General features: G+C 34.2%; 2 protein-coding genes across 2 annotated transcripts in view; one reads left to right on the plus strand and one right to left on the minus strand.

The window, feature by feature from the left end:
- Window positions 1–553: 553 nt before the first annotated feature.
- LOC131849749 (uncharacterized) lies at window positions 554–7,572 on the minus strand. Its single transcript, XM_059199865.1, has 7 exons — window positions 7,274–7,572; window positions 6,325–6,421; window positions 5,368–5,494; window positions 4,677–4,779; window positions 4,085–4,182; window positions 2,694–2,946; window positions 554–2,239 (listed from the first exon to the last, which is right to left on the minus strand). Exons 1-7 carry the CDS (start codon window positions 7,379–7,381, stop codon window positions 956–958), a joined length of 2,070 nt encoding a protein of 689 aa, XP_059055848.1. The 5' UTR covers window positions 7,382–7,572; the 3' UTR covers window positions 554–955.
- Window positions 7,573–8,440: 868 nt separating this feature from the next.
- LOC131849784 (uncharacterized) overlaps window positions 8,441–21,861 on the plus strand; it is an 87,785-nt gene continuing 74,364 nt past the window's right edge. The window contains exon 1 of the mRNA XM_059199903.1: window positions 8,441–8,918. The gene's annotated coding sequence lies outside the window, so the exon portion shown is untranslated. The remainder of the gene's footprint in view (window positions 8,919–21,861) is intronic.

Below are 21,861 nucleotides of genomic sequence, written 5' to 3' on the forward strand. Positions count from 1 at the left end.
TATATTTAATGATATTAATGATAAGAATTTTATTTACTGTTTTCAATGTTAAATGTAATTTTCTTGATACATATTTTATTTTAAAAGGGTTTTTCCTTTATTCAACCTTTTCGACTACTATAAAGATATTTATGCCGATTTTTAGATAGATTTTCAGAATAACAAACGAGCTGATATAATTTTTCTAAAAGCATACATTTTTCAATTAATATACAAAACGCGTATTCTACATTTAAAAATTTTTTTATGTATTTGATGATTTCGGTGGCTTTGTATACACTTTACTTCATATTGTTCCGGATTCTGTTTCTCGCAGCATGGAAACATTCATGATCATCTATTAATTAACCTAGCTGTTTACTGTGTGTATTATATATATATATATATATTGTATTTTTGTAATTGTAATATAGTGTAATTTTTGTAAATGCGCTAAAGTTATATCTTGTCGGAATGAAGAAATTTTCAACAACATTTCTACTGTTACAAAGAAGCCACAAATAACAGCCTGAAGTTAGAAAAATCATATAAAATTTATTTTTTTCTTTGCTAGAATTTATGTTTGTAATATACTTTTTTTTTAACTGAAATAATATTTCTTAATAGATATTTCCATTAATAAGTTCAAAAATACAAATATATTATATACAAAGCATTTATGACTAGTAAAATGAGCACATTGCTAAAACAGCTTTATCACAAGCCACAGTTCGGTACACCGCTTGTCACACCACTCACTTCACCACCGTTCTCACTGTCTTTTCACCACAATAATTATATCAAAAAAAACAAATTTCGACCACTAAAAGTTGACGATCGCAAAAAAATGCTCAAAAAATAAACGTTACAATAATTTACTTGACAACACCAGGTTCGATTTGTCTATACGCATTCCTTAATTTCGATCCACAACTTTCAGTGGCAAAGCAGAACATATCATTAGTTCTTTTGTTGTTTATGTCTTCCTCATGATTGGATGCAAATCGCCCCCACCGTGAGCAGACATCTTAACTTTACCAGAGACATGACGTCTTATACAGGGCCTTGCGTCTTTAATGGATCCGCTACCATCTTCAATTTCTTCATCAGATGAACAATCCGACACACATGAGGTTAAATGCCGTTTTTTTGGCGGTACAACATGAAGGGTCCAACGTAAAGGACCTTTATGGCCTTTCAATTTAACTTCCTTGGCTTCATAGTCAGTGTCAGAAGCTGCTCTCTGCTCACTCTTCAATGTCCGCTTTGGTCTATGTGTTTGCTCCTTTTTTTCCCCCCTCGGGGGGGTGTGGAAGTTTTTTAAACTGACATTGGTATGTGATTTCGTATTGAGATCTGGAAAATTTTGGGAGTAAATTACAACACTATCGACTTTTTCTTTCTGAAATTTTGCCGCTTGTCTTTTTATCTTTGGATCGTCCGACACCGATGGAGAGATCGACGTGCGTTTCTCAGCAGAATTGCCACTACTACAACTGGTGTTACTATTGCTGGTACTATATTGTTCAACTGCTTGCTTCTCTAGTTCACGAAATTTGGTGTCTATACTCTCGTCCGAGGCTTTATATTGCTCTAAAGCCTCTTTTTCTAGCTCTTCAAATTTATTATCAACTACATTCACAGAACGCATTCTTGTTGTAGGTAGAACAATCTTAGGGTTCAGTTTTATTAGGCCTGGCGTAACTAATTTCTGTTTTAACCTGACGCATCCTACTGGTGTTAAAATCGGTGTTGGTGCACACATACTGAGAACAGTGCTGTACAGGCGCTTTTTCCTCAAACCAGTTTCCATAGCTGCACTACTTGTTGATGCTTCTTGGCTATCAGTATTTACATCAGTAGTTACATCTGATGGTTTCTGTTCTGCCTTCTCTGCTTCTAGAGCTTCAACTGTTGGTGTAGGTTCAACGCTTTGATCTTCTGCATCAGGTTCTACGCTTTCTTGTTCAATTTTTGGTGTCATTTTTGGGGGTTCGTTACATAGTTCGTTTGTGAGTTGGAAGGTATGATTAAGTCTTGGCGATGGGTCCTTTGGCCACCAGATGCCGCATCGCCTGTCGGGGCAACGCGCTGGTCTTTGGCCAGTGGGCGCGTATCTGCTCACATTAGTTCCACGGTAAGGGGGGCATCGTGCTGCCGACGCTCTCATAGCCACTTGAACACTGGCTGATATCCTTCCCATTGTACGCTGACATTCCACCACGTTCAAATGTGGCGGGCGCGGCGAATCGAACTGAAACTATATAAATAATCGTTACATAAGGAGTTCAATGAGACTATAAAGGTATTCTCAATATTAGCAGAACTTTTTCAAATTATTCAATACCAGTGAATACCGATTACACACGAATAAAATTATTGTTGGCAGTGTCGCATTCTACAGAGAATATTGCCACTACAGTTATTGTAGCCTAATGTTGCTATCTATAGAAGAAGTCTATTGTTAAAGCATTTATGTATTTTTGAACTTATCCCTCCAACAAAACATCAAGGCTTAAAATTTATAATGAAATTTTAAGAACAGTACAAAAATGCTTCTTTAGATACATCTGTCCCAACTTTTGCTACCAAGCAGCTTGCTTTGTAAGTTTTGCTTCAGTTTGAAAAATGAAGCAGCAGTGAAGTTTTCGGAAATATATACGCATGAAAAGTGCCACGGTCGTCATATTAAATTCAATTATATAAAAAAGTACCTTGCACGTGGGATCACAGAAGAGCTGCGCAGGCACTTCTAAACAGTAGGCTGGTGGGGGTGGGGCCAACGCTGCAAGTCTTCTGGGTTGACGTCGGCGAGCACGTATCTTTCGGGGCACAGGTGGTGGACTGGGGGCTCGTGGGGGTCGTACGGGAACCGGCTGGGCCCACAGGCCTCGAACGCTGTGCACTCTGGCAGCTAAAGCCGACTCTTCGCCCGCAGCTCGCAACCCGGCCGGTCCCAAGCGCTCGCTAGCTGCCAATGGGTGCCATTTAATTCTATACTCATATAACGCAAATTTGATATAGACTTTATACAAAGTTGTCTGCGTCCTTTTGTTACTTACATAGAATATAAATACAATATTTACTTTACAAAAGAGGGCCATTCGCTCCATTTATGGTATGGGTTCCAGGGAGTCATTGCGAGAGTGTTTTAAGGAATCAAATATCCTCACCGTTGCTTATCAATACATTTATGAAAATATCATCTATGCCAGAAGGAATATAGACAGTTTCAAAAGAGTTAGTGATTGCACTAATAAAAGCTTACGTAACAATAACAAACTGATTTTACCTAAATGTCGTTTGGCTAAAGTTAGTAATTCGTTTTAAACGTTTTACAATAAAATACCAGAGTCTGTTATAAATGTGCCAGAAAAAAGATTTAAATGTCAAATAAAACAGTTCCTTTGCAAAAAAAGAATTCGTTAACGATAATAATGTTTTTATAGAAAAACTTTAAATCTATAGCACTGACAATATTATCTGATTACATTAATAAAGCATGCCTCTTACTTGTTATACTGTAATTATTTATATAAAAAAAAAACATCTATTAAAAAGAGCAACACACAAGTTTCTTGCTCATTCTTCTTGTGATGAATCTGCATTCCGAATGAGTGGTAGAATCAAAATATGACTATTCAAAAGTGCTTGTAATGAGTTTATTTGAATAAAGATTATTTTTATTTCTTTATTTATTATTATTAGAATAAATACATAAATGCGAAAAATAACTTTGTCTTTCTGTCGAGCTTACGGTAAAACTATGACATAGGCTACTTTTTAATACGAAAACGGACTTGAAGGAAGTATCGTAATTTTTAAAGCTAGAAGCTTTAAACTTATATTTTAGGCTGTTGATTAAATATAAATAAATAGGACATTCAAAGGTTGTAAAAAAATTACCCTTTAGGATATAAATTAAAATAGGGGATGATAGTTTATATGTAAATTCGTCATTTATGGAACTATAATGATGTCACTGTTTTAATTGGCTTTTTATAATTAACCTAAATAATTGAATATTCTATCCAAGGTCTTTTTCGGTCCGCGCGGGCACAGCTAATGAATCTCTGAATGCAATATGTAATAGAGATATACGCACAAATCGTCATCTGGCAGCATCCTGTACTGTCTTCGTCGACGCGGAACTACGCTTCGATCCGAGGAGTCGTCTACCAATTTGCGGAACCAATATTCCACCTACACAGACCATAGTGTAACAGTAGGAAAAATATATATATATAACTACAGAGACTTACAAATATTTTTGTTTATGGTTGATGATGGTATGGTGCTCCCTTTTGCATTAACGGTATACACTGGTGGAGTATTAGTGGGAGATACAGGATCGGTAGATTGAACATGATGTTGGTTCAGTTAGCCTATCAAGATGGATTATTTACCAGGAATTAATCCCAATAATTTCTAAATCACCAGGAGCTAATCCTGGATTCCTCCCAATAGTTTCCAAACAGAGCACGCGAGGAGCTATAGACTGATAAAAATGAACTGAAGGTAGATCAGGTTTCCAGGGGTGTCCACATAACATAAGTTATGTGGACACGCGTATCCAAACCTGATCTGACTTCATTTCATTTTTAATAATAATTAGTTAATAATCCCAGTCAACATACATTACAAAAACTATATACATTACGCCTGTTTATGTAAGAACAAAGAACGGAGAAGGATACCTCAGGCAGCATCCAACATTCTGTAAGATCAGAATTTTCGCAGCCTTGTCCGTTATATCCGCGCCCACTCGATCTCTCATTCGCGTTTATATAACATTTTTCCCTGAAATAAAAAACATTTTTTTTATACCATTGGAATGGCAAACCATGGCTGCCAATCTAACGGGAAATACGAATACATAACCATCGCCTATATAAACAAAAATAAAGTTATCTAAAACTGGCTGTTACCCGTGACTTCTTCTAATTTTAATAAGATTGGTTAAGATTAATAACCGTTGATTAGTCCCGAGAAGGTAACAGACAGTCATTCTGTATTAGTATGATTTTAATCTAAAGAGTATAAATAAACCAGAACAATGGACACAGCATCATCTAGTCCCAAGCTAACGTACTAGACAACTGATAATTTCTGTTAGACGACTAGTAAGTAAGCTTAGGTATATACATTTTTTTTGTAAATACATCTATAATATTTATAGAAAATACTTTTTGTTCGTATCGGTCTGGGTGTCATCAGACTCATGAATACAAATGTTCATATCGTGCAAGGAATTAAACCCGTGCCTATCTATCATACGGCGGTGTGCTGAACCGCTCGACCACCAAAGCCAAAAATATTCGTTTCCTACAAGATATATTGATATCATATATTGATTTATTGGATTAGTAATAATCTTTGATGGATAACCTGGATTCGTCGTAATAGAAATTTCCATAAAACTGCGCTAGTCTCGACTCGGGAATCACGTCCTTCACGCTCCGTCGGCCGCTACAGCCTCCATTTTCTGGACTTTGATTTGAAATAGCTCGTTTGTCTGCAATTATTTATTACCTGAAGCCGCGATTTCGTATCCGTGTAACTGTTTTGTTTGCAAACCAATTGGAATAAAACAAATACTATTTATCTATACATAGTACCTATAAAACAAAGACACCGCCTTTCTGTTCTATATCTTTTAAATGACGCAACGGATTTTAATGTAGTTTTCAAGAGGAAGGTTTATATGTATAAAAGGTACACGCGTCTTATAGTATAGAACGAACCATTTGTAACGCATCTGTGCAAAGCCAGGTCGCTAGTACTTATGTGTACAATATATACAAAATTTTAACTGAAAATTGCCACAATACATAATCAAATACTGATTTACTGTTATTTAGTTACTCAATCAGCTGGTTGTTTTTATTATTTTGACTAAAATAAATTAGTGCTAGTTGCTAGTTTGTATTCACACATTTAAACTTAAAAATATACAGATACAACTAAATTATTTAAAAGTACTATACACAAATTCTTAATCCTTCCCCTTGTGCACTTATGGGAAAGAATTCCAAATGAGCGGTAGATTAAAAAAAGAGAAATGAAATAATCCAAAAGTGTTTAAATTTAAGTTTAATTGAATAAAGAATTCTCTTTAATATTCTATTCTATTGCCAACTTTATACGTTTTTTTTATTAATTGGTATTTCTTGTTAATTTGTTAATGTTGGCATCTGTAGGTATATCTTATAGCCAATTTATAATATGTCTTATTTTCTTTTTAATGGGTAAATTAATATTATTATTAGGAGTATTAATACTTGGGTATAAAAATTAGTTAAGGAATTCGTGAAAATATTATACCCAGAAACTAGAAACACTAACCTATTATTTCAATTTGATTATTTGCTTGAACACTCTGAGACTCTAGCGATGTCTCCTGCAAAACTTGAGAAACTCGACAATGTTGTGTCCAGAGACGCTGCAAAAATATACTTTTGTTTTTTTTTGTAATTGTGTTGGGAGACAAGCTGATGGCCCACTTGATGCTAAAGTGATAACCGTCGCTGACTGTCTGGTCATCTCCATCCCCTAGGGAGGTGAAAGTTGGGGCTTCGGGGCGAACCCCTTTGCCCCGGCATCATCTCCGGTGACAACAATCTCCGGGTTAAAGCCTCTAGGGCGAGTATAAATAGATTGATGATCATATTGCTAGCGATGTACCATGTCAGGTTGACCTCCACGCGGTTCCCCATGGAAACTATCGTGATAATTCTTGAATTTGTCACGATTGGCTAACAGACCTGACCTCATACTCATCTTATCATCCTCCACTGGTGCCCCGCCAGCGTAAACCGTTAGCGCAGGCGGGTGCACTATTCCATTGTCATCCATCCTAATTGTGAACATCCATAACTGTCGTTTATACTATGTAATATTATATTATCTGTGTCTATACATTACGGGCTTATGTACTACGGACATCACGTTATCATGGCGCATGTGATAAAACTCATGTATTGCCATTTTGAAAATTAAGATGTCATGCCTTTTAGTCTTATCGTGTAATTATTATTAATTAAATTAATTGCCTAATGTTTACGTAATTAATCTACCTAACTTCTATGACAGAAGAAATGGTAAGTGGTAACTGGCTGGCTAAATACCAAGCCACTTCTTTAAGAATTTTGGGAGATGTGAGATATATAGAATAAAGTGGGACCAACAGAAAGATCTGTAATCAAATTAGAATTACAGCTGATTTAAAGCAAAATTGACAGTTCAAAAAATTCATTAAAACTATTTTTCATATGAATTGTATAGTTTTTGGTACCTGATTAGCTATAATGAATTCATCGGGGGGTTCAGTAGCCCATGTGATATCCGCACATAGGGCTATGTGTGCCCACGAAGCCGAATACCGATCCACTTCGAAGCTCATTCAATGTGACATCGCATCCATATAATCAATTGTCTTTATCATAAGATACGAACTAATATATAAATCACTAAATTTCAAGAGAAAAATTAAAGGTAAAACTTTTAATAAAAATGACGACAATTTGAAATACATTGGCGGTTAAATCTACGATTACAAATATTTTCCTCTTTTTTTGATAGGTACCATGATGTTTTTTTTATAATTCAAATCGGTTTTCGAATTTTGCACACTTGATTGACATTGTCATCGCGTTGGCTGAGGAAACGATAGATTTGAGGTTTTATTAATAGAGTTATAGAACTTTAGAGGAAGACTTACAAATATGAATCAAAATGTATGCTCACTCTTAAGACGAACGAAAATGTCGCCTTCATAAGATTTACTATAATAATAATTATATCTACTCGAACCTGGAAACTTCGGATATAGTAGAAAATTGCTTACTTATACATACTAAGAAAATCGTTCATTTAAATAACAGTCCGCAATGAGAAAAACCTGGATCAATAATGACATAAGAAATACACATGATAATAATAAAAAAGAATAATAATTCACACTAATTCAACAAAACCATCTAGTTCCAAGTTAAGTAGAGCTTGCGTTATGCTATCATGAATAATCATATTCATGAATACAAAATCTTTGTACCATGCAATGAATCGCAAGTAAAGCGGTGTGACAAGACCTTTGAGACCGTCAATGATGAATGATGATGGTTAGTTTTATTTTAAATACGATATTATTATTTGATATTCTTGTGTTATATTATAACACTTAACATTTACGGAAATTTAAAATCGTGAAATAGTAGAATATCATACTACTCCCAAAAATATAAAGAAAGATGATATTACAAATAAACAACATACCTATTTTTTCAATAATACAACTATGCCTGTATCTTTAAGTACAAAATTTAATATAAGCCTGGCAACATTTTCATTAGTAGTTTTTAATTTTCATTGTTGGTAATTCTGCTGCTGTCAAGTGTCTGTCAAGTGCAGTCTCTCTGTGCCGTCAACCTACCAACTATGTCAGTTTGACTTGCGCAGGTGTCGTTGTCGGTACGCACCCGTCACGCATGCGCGCGTAGTAGCCCGCAGCTGTGAGGTGGCTGAATGAACATTGACAACTCAGTAAAATTATTTAATTTAGGTTTTATTTTATAAAATAGTAATAAAATTGAACATTTTGTTAATACAAACTTAGGCTTTTATTATTGAATAGTGGTTCTAAGTATTGTTATTGACAGTACCCACTCGGCTGTTGATTGAGAAAATAAATAAAGAAAAAAATCGATTTAATATACGACTGCGTTTTTTATTTGATTTTTCGTGGAGAAAATCAACTATTTCATAGTTTTGCGACAAGTGCCGTAGTGTCCGGTGTTGGTGCTCGGGAAACTGGTTTGTGAACCGTTGGCTTTTTTGTGTTTATGTATATTGTGATGTATCTATAGTTTCGCAAGTGATTGTGCTCCGTTAGTGATGCTGGAAGTGGATGCAAGTGGCTGCCACCGAGTCATCTCCGCATGGTAAGTGGTCTTGTACTTGTGCTTAGTACTTACACAAACAATCATAACAGATTATGCAAGTTCAGTGCGACATTACACCGTCATTCGATACTTTCGCGCGGCCGGATCCAAGTCATGGTGAAATTATTTTATATTCATATAAGTTTCTTTGCCATTCTCATTAATTAATTACGCTTATGCTTCATATTGTAAATATAAAGCGTAGTAGATTTACATAAAAATAATTACTTACAATAATGTAGTCTAATAGCGATATTATAGTAGGTAACTGTAGCTAAATATTTCAGACCTTCGTCTAAACCAAAGCATGATACCACAGTCATCACGGTAGTTACAAGCTGACGTGAAATCAGTTTTTTTTTAACTATTCTAATGCTGTTGGCTGCAGCTGACCTTTATAGTTTCACCGGACGATAAGTAGCGAGTGCAGATGACACTCCAAACCCGCGGAAGTACATACAATTTTGAAAGGACTACAGTCCCGTCTATATTTCACAGGCAGACGGGAGTTGGCCTTCAGCCGCTCCATAAGTCCATCCGCGGGTTTGGAGTGTCATCTCTCACTCGCCCGGTGAAGCTGTAAAGGCCAGCTGCGGGCAACAGCATTAGAGTAGCCCGAAAAAAAAAATTAAGGCAGTTAGATAATAATAATCAGACTTATGGAGAAGCTGAAGTCTAACTCCTGTCTGACGGATATGACTTTAGTCTGTGAGCAACACTATGTGTTCAAAACTTGTTCGCTCGTTTGATTTGAACTGAGTATCGATTGGAAGGAAAGAGAGGTCTGTGTTGTAGTTCGTGTTTAGCCGACGGTTTGTTCATCTTGATTAGGTTGGCCGTCAGCATATTTGCGATAGGAGACGAGTGCAGATGACACTCCGTACCTGCGGAAGGTTGGACTTTAGTCTGTGAGCAACACTTTGTGTTAAAAACTTGGCTCTGACCGTTGTAATTTCGACTCTCGTTTGATTTGGACTGGCGATCGATAGGAAGGAAAGTGAGGTCTGTAGTGCAGTTCGTGTGTTTAGCCGACGGTTCGTACTTCTTGATTAGGTTTAAAATGAATGACCGTTACAGTTACATAAAAATATATATATAATATATATAGTTAATAAACTTTTTAACAAAAAAACAGAGGCATTGTCAACTGTGGTCGTTGTGGTGAACGCAATACATGACATGTCCACATAGCTTGGTTATTTTTTTGTAATACAACGTTGCATGGGGGTAACCCACCGTCGTCTCCCGAAGCAATTTTTGCTTTGTTATCAGTTTTCCCTCACTTGAGAGTCATTCAGAAATGTAAATTGACACACTATTTTTGTTATCGTAATGTTTTAATTTTCTACGCACTAATTAGTCATTGAATTTATTAAATACTGATAAACCAAACGTCACTTTATCCTTAGGTACAATTATAAAGAAGGAAGATTTGATTGTTTGATTACATTGAATAGGCTTCGAAAGTACTGAATCGATTTGAAAAAAAAATCCATTATAATCCAAAACAATATTATATATATATATTGGAAACTCCAACAAAGATAACTATTAAAACCTTTTTGGTAATTTATATTAAATATTCAAACAGAGAACTCTTTTGTTCTCTATTATATTACGATTGTCTTTTGTTTTTGTCTTCATATCTTGTCTCTAGATAATTATATATTTTAATTATTATAAAAATATTAATTTTATTCATAATCTTAGTGCCTTTTCAACTATTTCATCCACGCACCTCGTTCAGATACACATTACGAGTATATATATCGCATACTATATTATTGATAATGGAGCAAACTGGTGTACTACAGTTTTATAGACAATATATAATATAAAAAAGTCTAGAATTCGATGTATAACTATTACTCTAATGTCACAATAACTACTTTTTTCATGTTAAGTTATGCAAACTGTGCCAAATTGTTCGTACCTTAATTAATAATTTTTGAAATTTTGTGGAAACCGTTGCGAACCTGGTACCTGGGCTTTAGATAAAATAATATAAATAGTGACGCAATAATAATAACCCTAAATCATTTAGCATAGTACCTAACTAAAAATTGCAATAATAAATGTAGCTAAATTATTTGTTTTTAATAATAAGTAGAATATTTACGTAAGTAGAGATAGGTACCTCACCTACTTACGTAAATTCTTCTACTTATTTCCGCCAGCTCCTATCTTAAATACAGTGCATGCGAAATTATAACAAACAAACGGACAACCTCGCTTTCACATTGATTACAATACTGCGGTACGTTTCTTATTAAAACTGTGGTTTCAGTAAGTATTGTTACAGTATATACAAAATCATTTAGGAGTCTAGTTTGTCCGTTTCAGTCATTATCTTTAAAACTTGATATGACTTAAGTCCAAGTATTTTCTCAATCTTTTTCGTATTTATACCTCGGTTTGGTCTTTCTTTTCTATTTTTTTCTTTAGTCGCAGCATTTATACAAGTTCATATTTTTCTTTCTTTCTTTCTTTCAACGTGCGCTATCAAGTGCCCTAACATTTTCCTCTGTCCTTTTTCAATAAACGTCTCTAATTTGTTTGTGTGTAAAGAGAAAATCTTTAACCTTTTGCAGAACTACAATTCTTATTAATCTCCAGTTAATATTTTCTATCATTTATCAACTTTATTATAAAACTAGCAGTGCCCATAGTTTCAACCGCGTGCAATTTATAGCTTATGTGTTATTCTGATGTACGAGTATAAACTATATTACTGGAAAGTTTCATCAAAATTCGTCAGTAGTTATGCGCGAAAGAGTAACAAACATCCAGCCATCCATACTAACAAACTTTTGCGTTTATAATATTAATAAGATCGAAGTATTGATAGTGTTTTGTATCTTATACTATTACGTGTATGACACCTAAATAAACGAACGGACGTTAAGTAGAAAAACGGCTTCGTAATGAGATAATAATGTGCATGCTGAATTTTACTGTTACCCAATCTAGTACCACAGATGACTGTTCCAGTTATTAACGTAACCAGTACATTCTAATTATAACAGGTTATTACTTTAATTATATCTGCACTCTAAACAAAGAAGAGACCGATAAAGTACGAAGTTTTGAAACTAAATCATTAATTAATCAAAAGTAGAACAAAAAATATGTGTACTAAATAATATTAGTATATAGCATAATTATGAAATTTTGGAACTACTTAATGTATTTGTTCGTTTTTATACTTTATAAAACTAGAATTAATGGTTGTTATTGATGATTTGTTAATTACTTATGCATTTTTTTGGAAATGAATAAACGTACACAAAATGACAATTGCAATTTATGTCGTTAATGAAATTATTTTGTTTCGTTAATGTTATCCTACACCTACGAGTAAGTCTACGAAACAAAATTACTCTTGATGTTTTTGTTAGATTAAAAATAAAAATATATGGAACTGATTGCCCCTTTAAATTTGGCAAACTGACATTTTTTTTCTTTATTTATAACTATTACATATATACAATTTGTTTTTACAATTATCGCCAAACTGCTTTGCAGTACATGATGTTCTTTGTTATTAGATGGATTTTATTTGGACGTTATACTGTAGTAAATTATTACACTTATATTTATATATTTTTATTATACGATAATAATGTGTCTCTATTAACAGACTCGACAAATATTCTAGCTAACGATACTTTATTCATAACTTAGGCTACATAGAGAAAATTCCGAAACTGTATATCCTTTATTATTATGTTATTAAGGATACTTTTGGAATGATATATTTCCTACGTATTCGTGCGTGATTGAAGTAAATAGTATCTAGGAAGCAGATGTTAAATAAAGTTTTGTAATATTCAACTTTGAGTTCTGCAATCCCCACCCTCCAGGCAACGTCATGCCGCATTTGTGACCTTGGCCCGGCGTCCCGGGGCCTTGCCCCAATTTTGCCAAAAAGATCCCTGGAAAAGCTCCTGCCTTTGTTTCAACTAGTAGACAGTTATTTCAGGCACTTGCATATTTACGTAGATTTTTATATCTGTACTTAGTAAATAATCAGATTAGTATTTTAATATTGTTAAATTTCAAATCAGTTTCAAATCAAGACTTTTTTTTTATAAAATGTTACTTAATGTTTTAATATTATTAACAGAATATTTGTGTATAGAGGTTTGGAAGATTTATTACCTAAACGTTATTAAACATCTATACAACTACAACACAAATATGTCATAACCTACTGCTTACGATAACTATTATCCTTATTGTCTCGGGTAGTATGGGTAGAATCAACAATATATTGTACCAATATTATTATTATTGTTAATTTTTAGTGAATTTATGGCGATCGAATGGAATTCACAAACATTTACACTCATATAATATTAATGTAGAGAGAACGCAGAATTTTTTTTATTATTGTTTAGATTTCTGAATTTTATTTAAGTATGAATTCATTAGTTTATTTGAAATGTCAATACATTCTCCCTAGTTTAATTTAATAATGAATTTGTATTTTTGTAATCACGTACAAGTTCATTTGAAAACAATACGAGCTTCTTGTCAATTATTATTATTGTTAGCTGGAAAGCACTCCGAACTGTCGCTAGATTTGACATATCATAAGAGTCTGTAATAGACCTACATGAATAAAGATATTTTGATTGATTTGAACGAAATACATGTTCCTTGTAAACATGTATATCCCAAGTTTTAAGAAGTACTAGGACAAGATCCTGTAATACAAATTCAATTGTTTCATAAATAATACGCTAAAAAAGTACATGTAAGAGAAAAATGTATGACTTCGTAGAAATGCGATGCTCAGTTTTAAGATACCGGCACCGCCCTTGGCCTGGTTTTGGTCAACACCCCCTTGCTACCCGCCACCTTTTTTTATACGACTGTCGTTATAAATTATGTTTCTGATGATATCTATGGCACGTGTATACGAGATCCATGTTTTTTTATGAGACGGTCATGACTTTGCTTTGAATGAAGGGATAAATTGATGAATAAATAAACTATAATGATAAGTTAGATACTCTTTTATTTTCTTATGATGATTGTGCTTATAGAAACATCGATATATTAATTTGCTTTCTTATATATTAGATATAGATACTTTATTGTCTTTACCACTATTGAATAATACAATTATAACATTTCTAATTTTAGATAACCGCGAATTAAAAAATATTAATTATTTATTTAACGTAAAAAAAACATCATAATCGGTTCGTTAATGTAGGAGCTACGTCGACGTTTAAAAAAGACGCAAATTAAGTATAGTAACGTTTATATGATGCAGAGTAAAATTTACCGGAGTCTAGATTAGATAAATTTGAATTTAGATTTGTAGGAATACAAATTGATATTATTTATTTAATTCAGACTACTAATGGCTCATACTCGTATTATAAATACCTTATAGACTAATATGCATATGAAATAATAGTATAAATATAAATTGTATGTATGGTCGCGGAACTGTCAATAACAATCTGTTACAGTAGCGTCTATAGATCATCCCCTTCAGCCAAAAGTCCGCCTTTATGAAAGTAGGCAGCATGTTGGTGATGACCCGGGCCATAAACGCTTCAGAATTAGAAGGGTCGAAGCTCCACACTCGTAGTATAAAAAAAATGATCTTAGTCGGGAAATAAAGATACTTTTTCTAAGTAACGCCGCAGGTTGTTTTTTATGTAATTGTATTGGGATAAGCTGATGTCCCATCTCATGATTAGTGGTAAGCGTTATGGATGACAATGGAATTGTGTACCCGCCTGCTCTAACGGTTTACGTTGTCGGGGCACCAGTGGATGGTAAGTGATAAGATCAGGTCTGGTCTGGTAGCCCATTGTGGTAAATTCACCATTAATTTATCACAATAGTTTCCAGAGGGAACCGCGTGAAGGTCAACCTGACACGATACATTGCCAGGAATGGGGTTATTAGTCCACATTACTAACAATCCCTTTCCCCCTGATTAGTGATAACGTCGCCTATATATATATATCTACTAACGACATCTCCTTATCATATGATACCACTCAAGTGTTGCCATTCTAGAGAACTAAATACCATACCTCTTATCCTGTGATTTCATGTAAAATGACACACAATGCATGTGTTGTGAGACTTGGGTAATGAACGCTCTTAACCATCAACTAAGAAAGGTTGAGGAGGTTGGAGGTGTGGGGGGGGGGAGGAGGAGAAGCACAGATCGCGGTCGTAAATTTAATGTGTAGTAGTGAATTTGCGTGCACGCGCCTCTGTTTACATATGACCCAGTTATTAGGCACAATTTTTCACTTTACTCTTGAGGAAACGAACGATATATTTAGATATATGTTAACGTCTTTATTAAAAATTATTATACTAGATGATGATTATACTAGAAAATGAACTGATAAAATTCCCATTTTTTCTATTTATTTAGCCATTTAGAATCACAGTATGAGCATGTTAGCTCCGTTTTGGTTTCGGTAATTACACACTCACATATTTTATATTTTTATTACATCTCAACTATCCTAAAGAAACAAATATTACTCAAACTTTTATCCAGAAATTTATAACACAGATTTTTTTTATTAAGCTTCCGATAATATACTTTGAAACAGGCCTAAATTAATTTTGTTTCAATTTATTTCTTTCAGTTTGTCTTCCAGTCTTATTCTTTTTTCAATTGTTTTAATTTGTCTTCCAGTCATATAGTATAGTGATATAGTATTCAAATGATCATATATTCAATTCAAAATTGTCTTATAATACTTCTGTGCTGTACGGCTGACGAAACCTGTGTGTGTGTGTATATATAGTATATTCAAATTTATATGACAGATAGCTACATTCATATTAAAAACCTCGAACCACAGAACACTACGTCGTTGGGCTGTTCCCGTTATCTAAGTCTTGAGAGAGCTACTTCGTCCTATGGGAATGATGTCGATAGATTCAGTTTATTGTAAGCATATGGGCCTCCATATGATATTGAATGCTAATGGAATTTAAACTTTATTCAATATTGTAAATAGAGTTAGAATTCCATTTATTTGCATTATAATAACAAGAGTAATGGCATGTTGTATATTGTAATATAAATTGAAATACAATCTACGTGTCACTTAGCTTAGTCTGAAATTATATGTTACAGTGATATAACGTATGTTTGTTTAATTATATGTAAATAATGATTACAGTATTTAAGTTTTACGAACAGTACTTAGGTGCAACATTAAGATTTTTGTATCCTAAGCTCAGAATCTAATCTACGTTTAAAGTGAAAGATAAAAATATAAAGCCCTTAATTATCTTTATACAGTATAAAACAAAGTCGCTGTCTGTTCGCTTATATCTTTAAAATTACGCAACGGATTTTAATGCAGTTTACAGCAGTAGATAGAGCGATTCAAGAGGAAGGTTTATATATATAATATATGCGTGTTATAGTATAGAACAAGTCGAGAAATTCAATGATTTATAATGCAACCGTGTAGGAGGGGCGCTAGTGTGAATATAAAAAAATCAAACGACGACAATTTTATGTTTATCTCTGAGCTAACTATGTTGCCGTATCATAAATATTTGAGATGCTTCATAATATACCCTTGATGTTTAAAAACTTTGTTTGTTTTACTTTGAATCGTATGAGTGTATGGATGTGTGAGGTTGATGGGTTGCTGTAAATATTTACAATGTGTGTATTTAGTATAACGTGGGCGGACGACATGTTAGTGAGAGATGAGGGTCTATCTGTCTTTATTGCTGTTCAAGTCTAAATTCCAAATAAATTGACGCTTTGAAAAGAGCAAATTTCGTCATATATGAAGGATTATGTTTCTTAAAATAGGTAAGTAATTAATATATTTGTCGATCATATTATACTTTCATACATTTGACGGCCTCGATGGTCTAGTGGTTTAACACACCACTTTACTTCCGATAGTCACTGATTCCATTCCTCGCACGGTACAAATATGTGTATTCATAAATATGATTGTTTGTGTTGGTCTGAGTGTTTTCTATATATCTATAAGTATTTACAAAAAAAATGTATCTATGTATTTATATCAGTTTTATAATACCCATAACACTAGCTCTGTTTAGCTCGAGACTAGATGGCGCTGTGTGAATTGTCCTGAGATATATTTTTTCTTTCTTTATCCAACTATACATATAGTAAAGTAACTAATGTAGTAAATTTACCCCACACCGAACCATCTGACCAACGTAGTGGGTAATAGAACAATAAGTAATAAAATAAAGGGTAACGCAGCTGGAGTCGAGTTACAACGCGAGTTTCAAGGCGTTTGTGGCCCGGGTCCGCACCAATATACTGCCCACCTTCATAAAGAAGGACTACTGACCGTAGGGGGTGGTGTAGCGGCGCTATCGTGGCAGATGGTTGTCATCAGTGCCGTGACTACACAGACAATATATTAATATCATCATTGCCTTGCCTTTATCCCATTATTTGGTCGGCGCTGTATGTCATTCTCTTCCACTGCTCTCTATCGGTCGTCATATCTGAACATACTCTTCTTTTATTCATATCATCTTTCACACAATCCATCCATCTTTTTAGGGCGTCCCCTCCCTTTACATCCATATATGATATAAAAAAAAATATAAAAAAAAACTAGTCTGAAGATGACGCGTGCCATACAGTGGAACTTTAATAAGTATGTATGACATGGCATACATTACTTACAAACGTTTCAAAGAACAATATGATCGACGTATTGTAAATTTTGCACCCTAAGTAGGCTATGAGAAAAATATCAACTGTATTCACGTGAGATTTCCTTCGATGGAACACTGATTTCTAGTTATTGTAGAGTTTTTACTTCAACTGCGGGAACTAACACACAAACTTAAATGCTTCCATAATTCTATTTAATACGTGCTATTTTTAAATAGAATTAATATTGTTGGTCTCGATGGTCTAGAACTTTAGAACACTGCTGTCTTCCAATGTTCGCGGATTCGACTCCTCGCAAGGTACAAAGTTTTGTATTTTTAGGTATGTTTCTATGTATATTATGTATGTATTTACAAAAAAATGTATCTAAGTATTTATATCAGTTGTCTAGTACCCATAACACAAGCTCTGCTTAGCTTGGGACTAGATGGCGCTGTATGAATTGTCCAGGGAAAACTAAAATAAAACAAAAGTAAAATGTTGTATCAGCACAGAGTATCAGCTAAGATAATCATTATATTATGTATTACTATGTGAAGCAAAAACTTTTAACTCCTTTTTACGAAATATGCGCAGATGGACAAGTATGAAATTTCTAACACTTATTGTTTATATGCAGAATGCTAATATATCTTTTAAATTATCAATTATAAAATACCTTGAATCTTCGATAAAAAGCATTACATACTCTACCATATATTTGACATACACACACGCACACACATAGTAGTATATTTAGTCTTTAATAGTAGAATCTTAAAAACTTGTATTTTATATTAATTATGATCAAGTTTCGATCATACTAGTATTGCGGGCGAGCACTATATATAATATGATAATGCAATAATGCAAGGTACGAAGACATGGCATCTTTGTTCTCATAATGATAAGACATGGGAGATATCACGGGTATTACAATATATTTTACGATGTCTGTGGTGTCAGTTTTAGTCAAATGGCCCGTCAAATTATTTGCAACACCAGTCACGTCACATAGATTTTAAAATTTTATTTTTTTAACTAAAATAGATCTAAATGATGAAAATTTTAAATGCAAAAGGTTTTAAAAGTGGAAATTGATATTGAAATCGTTAGAGATTGTTCTAGATACTGTGTATATATATGCCAATATGCTGATCCTCAATCTGGGGCATTTAACCGCTATTAAGCCGGAGAAACCAACTACAAAAAAACCGAAAAGCACTTTAAAACACTAATTGTTGGCCACTACAAACATTAATGTACTTATGTCTTACTAAAGTTTCTCCTCGCTCTACTTCGACCAGACTTCTACTTGTAGAACTTTGTCAGACTTTAGTGCTGCTATATCCGTCTGACAGACAGCCAGGGTTGCCAGTTAGAAGACAACTGATACCTGTTTGAGGATGCTCTTTTATCTGATCTGATTTACCAGGTATAATAGGATATCATCTTTGAATTTGAGAATTTGACTTACGGATATTTATGAAAAAGTACTAGTAAAAGTCATGTCGCCCGAGGTCGTCGGAACTCATCGTGTTTAAAACCTAATGAAGTCATAAAGGTGGGCTAACTGACATAATGTTACTCTTATCATTCATCATAAATCAAAGTGCATGCGGGGACACAAATTCATTTTCATCCATTAGCAAAAACATTTGAAAGCTACATGTTAACGAAGTTTTCGAACTCTCTTGAACAAGGGAAATTTTTTAAGATTGGCAACCCTGCAATTGCCTTGACTCTCCGTCATTTGTATTGTTATGGACAATAAAGGTATTCAGAAATGGGACTGCCATGCCGCATCTATGAATCGCCGCCGTTATTGTTTAGAACCCCTATTCAAAACATCTGTTTCACCCTTTCCAATGTAAACGAAAGCTAACCACAATAAGTGTCGCTTATTATATTTTTTATCTCTCTGAGTAAAGTGGTTTTTACTTGTGTATTTGATGTTATGAATTTTAATAATAAATGGATAATCTTTCGTAAGTGGTGTCTAAGTAAAATATCTTACCTCTGTAATTTAACTACTAACTGTGTCAAACAAGGTAGAGTTTTACAAAATTGCATTGCATCACCTATTTTCTTTTTTTTTTCGGACTCTAATGCTGTTTGCCGCAGCTGGCCTTTACAGCTTCACCGTACGATAGGCGGCGAGTGCAAATGGCACTCCAAACCCGCGGAATGACTTATGGGGCGGGTGAGGGCCATCTCCCGCCTGACGGATACGACTTTAGACTGAAGGCACCGGTAGGGGTTCGAACCTCGGCTCAGGCCGTAATAATTTCGATCCCCGTTTGATTTAGACGGGGGATCGATCAGAGGGGAAAATGCGTTAATTTGAACTAACGGTTTACGCTGGCGGTGCACCAGTGAAAGATGATAAGGTGAATATGAGGTCAGGCCAGTTAGCTTATCGTGAAAAATTCATCATGATGGTTTCCAGGCAATTCCAGTAAATTTGGGGAATTTTAATACAAATTTAGAATAATAGATACATTTCCGGTCAGCCAGTACAGTATACAACAATTCTTCCTAATAATTACCCCTTCGTAATAGAGTTATCTAGTCCCAAATAAGGCAGAGCTCGTACTGGATATTATACAACAGATTTTTTTTTTCTAAACATAAACCTCCATAATATAGGTACATAGAAAACACCCAGACCGATACAAACGATCATACTCATGAATACAAATGTTTAATATCGTGCGGGAATCGACCGGTGTACTAAACCTATTGTTTGTCTAATTTGTTAGTTTACATAATAAAGTCTTTATAATATTTTCTTTTCTTTCTTCACGTATGAAGCTGTATGTCATTGTATATAATTTATTTAATTAATTTTGCGTTTAAGTGCACCTTGGTAATTACATTAAGTACATACACTTTCACTTCCTGTAGAGTACAGATTGCTGTGTTCTCATGGGCAATTTACCTGTACAATTAAATTATATAGTTTTTAATACGCTGGTTGTTAACTGGTAGTCAGCTGAACATTGAGGATCGACAGAAGAATTAGATATTGATAAAATTGGACAAGAAAGGAAATTGACGCGAGAGGAGCCACGTACCATCTAGTAATTATTAAAATGGTCGCCCATTGTTGATAATTATACCTCCTTGTTAAGACTTTTTTATAACCATATGTTTTTAAATGTTCCTGTGACTGTTCTTCTTTTGTTTCTTCTTTGTAATTAATCTTTTGATTGATTTAATGTATTTTTATGCATACTTAAAAAATATTAGAAATTTCATACTCCTCAGTGCGCTCAATTTTTGTGAAAGGGGGTACAAAGTTTTTGCTTCACGTATTTATATTATAAAGGCATGAATTAATTATTTGTTTCGTATAGATAGTAACAAGTTTTTTGGCAGAATTATTGGGAATTAGTACCTACTTGTCATACGAAATATAAATATTTGTTTGTGCGGCCCTCTAATCTATAGTATTTAGAGGCTTGTCTTAGCCTGAGGTCGTAGTTGGATTGACAGCTCGGTGGCTAAACCACCGATTTAGCACACAGCTTTATTTCCAATGATCGTGGGTTCGATTCCTTGCACTATGCAAACATTTATCTTCATGAGTATCATTGATTACAATGAAATACATAGATTACACGTGTGTGCCAGAGAATAATACATGGTTTTTTTAATCATTTAATGTAAGAACCATTAGGTTGCTATTGTAAACATTTCTAAGCATTCATTTTCTTCCTTTACCAATAACTTAATAAAGTTACTGCGGTGTCGTTTCGTATCTTAAGTTTAAATCCATTTATGTTAATTAATATGCGGTTGGGAGCGCTGTTTTTGGCTATTGAATTTATATTTTAAACCAGTAATGCTTGTGAATCAAACATTATTTGTTTCTTGCTTAGTATGACACCACACCACACTTGCACACTGCACTTCCGATGGTCGCGGGTTCGGTTCCTCGCACGGTACAAACATTTGCATTCATAGTATGATTGTTTGTATCGATCTGGGTGTTTTCTATGTATATTATGTATGTATTTACAAAATAATGTACCAATAACACAAGCTTTGCTTAGCTTGGGATTAGAGAGGGTTTTTTGCCCAGTGAGTGAGTGAGTATTTTTTTTTAAAGGATGATAATTGAATGGTGCACCCGCCTGCGCTAACGGTTTACGCTGGCGGGGCACCAGTGGAGGATGATAGGATGAACATGAGGTCAGGTCAGTTAGCCCAACGTGACAAATTCACCGGGAATGTATGACGATGGTTTCCAGGGGGAACAGCGTGGAGGTCGATCTGACA

The sequence above is a fragment of the Achroia grisella genome, unplaced genomic scaffold (assembly GCF_030625045.1).
Source record: "Achroia grisella isolate CSIRO2021 unplaced genomic scaffold, CSIRO_AGI_Agris_v1 utg660, whole genome shotgun sequence".
In the NCBI taxonomy this organism is placed as follows: domain Eukaryota; kingdom Metazoa; phylum Arthropoda; class Insecta; order Lepidoptera; family Pyralidae; genus Achroia; species Achroia grisella.

Excerpts from the sequence above, each read along its gene's own strand:
- LOC131849749 (XM_059199865.1), bottom strand. The coding sequence starts at position 7,381 with ATGAGCTTCGAAGTGGATCGGTATTCGGCTTCGTGGGCACACATAGCC. Across the intron at positions 2,947-4,084 it reads ATGCTGCCAGATGACGATTT|CGAGCGCTTGGGACCGGCCG; the intron begins GTGCGTATATCT and ends ATTGGCAGCTAG. Across the intron at positions 2,240-2,693 it reads TCTGTGATCCCACGTGCAAG|TTTCAGTTCGATTCGCCGCG; the intron begins GTACTTTTTTAT and ends TTATTTATATAG.